Consider the following 2,490-nt stretch of genomic DNA (forward strand, 5'->3'; position numbering starts at 1 on the left):
TCGCAGTTAGGAGGGCGAAAGAAGAAATCGGCTATCGATACGGTGCTTCTCTTAACAAACGAAATCGAGGAGAATCGAAGAAAGAAAAAGAAGACTTCGGTTATCTTCCTTAACATAAGAGGAGCATACGACTACGTTACAAAGAACCGACTGTTAAGAATAATAATCTAGTTAAGGCTTCCGCATAGCCTTATACGTTAGGTTCAGTCGTTTATAAGTAATAGACGCCTACGAATAGCATTTAACGGACAGATATAGGAATTCTAGGACGTAGAGATTAGCATTCCGTAAGGCAGCCCGATATCTCCTATCCTCTTTCTTATCTATACGCGCGACATATTCTTCTCGCTATAAGGAGTTACTCTTAGTTCCTACGTCGACGACATTAGACTATCTACCTCGTCTACGTCCCTTAAGAAGAACTCTAAGGTACTAGAACGTAAGGCAAGAAGGCTAATAGACCTAGGAAAGAAGAACTCGATTGCTTTCGACCTAGCAAAGATAGACCTAGTATACTTCTTAAAAGGGAAAGGGTCCGATTGCCCGGTAATTCTTCTAAACGGCGATATTGTTCGCCCGGCAAAGAAAGCGATAAGGTAGCTTAGGATTTAGCTAGACGCCGGTCTTACCTTTAAGGAGCACATTGCAATAAGATCGGCACAAGCACAAGCGGCATTCTATCGATTAGAAAGACTAGCAAATACCGAACGCGGTCTATCTTCTATATCGTTAAGAAAGATCTACCTAGCCTGCGTTACTACAATAGCAGACTACGGGGCCCCGGTTTGGTAGCGGTCGAAAAAGAGCATAAAACCTCTAGTATCTCTACAAAGTAAAGCTTGTAGAAAGATCCTAGGCGTTTTCCGTACCGCCCTAAACGTCCTGTCCGAAGTAGAGTCAAATCTCTTCCCCCCGGATCTACGCCTAGAGAGATAGTTAATTTTATACTCTCTACGCGTAGCAAAGCTACCCGAAAACTACCCTGTAAGACTTGCTATCTAAAGCGCGCCTTCGGATACGCTATCGGCGGGGAACATCTTGTGTTCCTGTCGCGCCTTGTGCGAGTAGTAGTAGTGCGCAACGAGTGTGTATATACCGGATATACGTAGAAGTAGAGGCTGCAAAGGTTGTCTAGCTAAGGAAGAAGAAGGATAAGGAAAGGACGCCGCTATCTATATTGTCGGTTCCCGGGATATAGCCGTAGGTGCATGTTTCCCTACTACATCCCTCCCCCGCTTAGGTGTCTACTCCGTAGACGCCAAATAGTCGAAGGGCAAGTCGGTAGCGCGGCGGCGAAATGCGTCGAATCGAACTCGAACTCGGTGTGCGGGCATTTGGTATAGCGGTCGGTGCACCGGTAGAATGGTGCAGCGGTAGGGCGTCTAAATCCGGGGCAGAAGTAGAAGTAGGCACGACGGCGCAGATCTGAGACTTCTGCAAACGACTCGCACAGAAGCTGAAAGTGTAGAATCCGGTGTCAAACAGCCGGCCAATCAGAGCGCAGAGAATACCCTGAAGTTTTATGCAGTGCTGTGCGAAATGCGTGTGTGCGTGGTTTTCCAGACCCTTGGTCTGGCAAAGGGAAATGTGTGTGTGCGACGAGGATAACAGGTAGCCAGATGCTGCAAGTGGCCAGATGCTGCGACAGGTGGCCAGATGCGACAGGTGGCCAAATGCGATAGGTACAGTCACCTCCTGCAGCCGCTCGTTTCTCCACTTCCACCCTTGTCACGTGCAAGGGCCCTTGACTATCATTCACTGACACGGGCCGCAATACGAGGCTGTACGAGATTAAGCGAGCCAATGAGCGCGTGTTATTTGACCTCATCTATGATTACAAAGCAAATTCAGGAAAGACTGGACGGCTGAGAATTCAGCTCAACTTCGAACACTCACAACACTACAACCACTATTACTACTATCACGAAACCATTCCCATTCGAATCAGCGGCATCAATAGCCCGTGTGGCGACCCTCACGAGCGATCACCTTCTCGCAACGCGTTCTGAACGAGCCCGTCATTCGACTAATCTCAGCCGCAGTCACCGCATCCCACACCTCTTGAATCTGCTGTCTAAGCACCACAGTCGACGACGGCAATGGATAGTTGTGGTTGAGGCGCCATTTCAGCAAGGCCCACAGGTTCTTAATTGGATTAAGGTCTGGGGAGTTCGCTGGCCACATGTCAAGAGCATGAGGAATTCCGAGGATATCCAGCTAGCCACGGAACGCAGCTGCTTTGTGAACAGCCGCGCCATCAAGGCAGAGCATTGGCAATGGTGCAGCAGGCACTTGCGCTTCTTCAACGAGGTCGTCGACAGGTGTAGGAGTTCCAGGTGTTGTTTGACGAGGTGGTGAATAAGAGAAGCGTCCTTCGTCGACAAACCAGTCATTGCGGAAGCCAGCAGCTAATTCCTCAGCCTCCGAGTCCACGATCTCACGCCAGAAACGATGCAGCTCTGGCAACACATGCTCGGCCATGCCAGCGGC

General features: G+C 49.4%; 1 protein-coding gene across 1 annotated transcript; it reads right to left on the reverse strand.

The window, feature by feature from the left end:
- Positions 1 to 1,953: 1,953 nt before the first annotated feature.
- MYCGRDRAFT_32211 (uncharacterized protein) lies at positions 1,954 to 2,184 on the reverse strand (the record flags this gene model as incomplete). Its single annotated transcript, XM_003857766.1, has 1 exon — positions 1,954 to 2,184. One exon carries the CDS (start codon positions 2,182 to 2,184, stop codon positions 1,954 to 1,956), a length of 231 nt encoding a protein of 76 aa, XP_003857814.1.
- Between the last annotated feature and the right edge of the window lie 306 nt (positions 2,185 to 2,490).

The sequence above is a fragment of the Zymoseptoria tritici genome, chromosome 1, assembly GCF_000219625.1.
Source record: "Zymoseptoria tritici IPO323 chromosome 1, whole genome shotgun sequence".
Lineage (NCBI taxonomy): Eukaryota > Fungi > Ascomycota > Dothideomycetes > Mycosphaerellales > Mycosphaerellaceae > Zymoseptoria > Zymoseptoria tritici.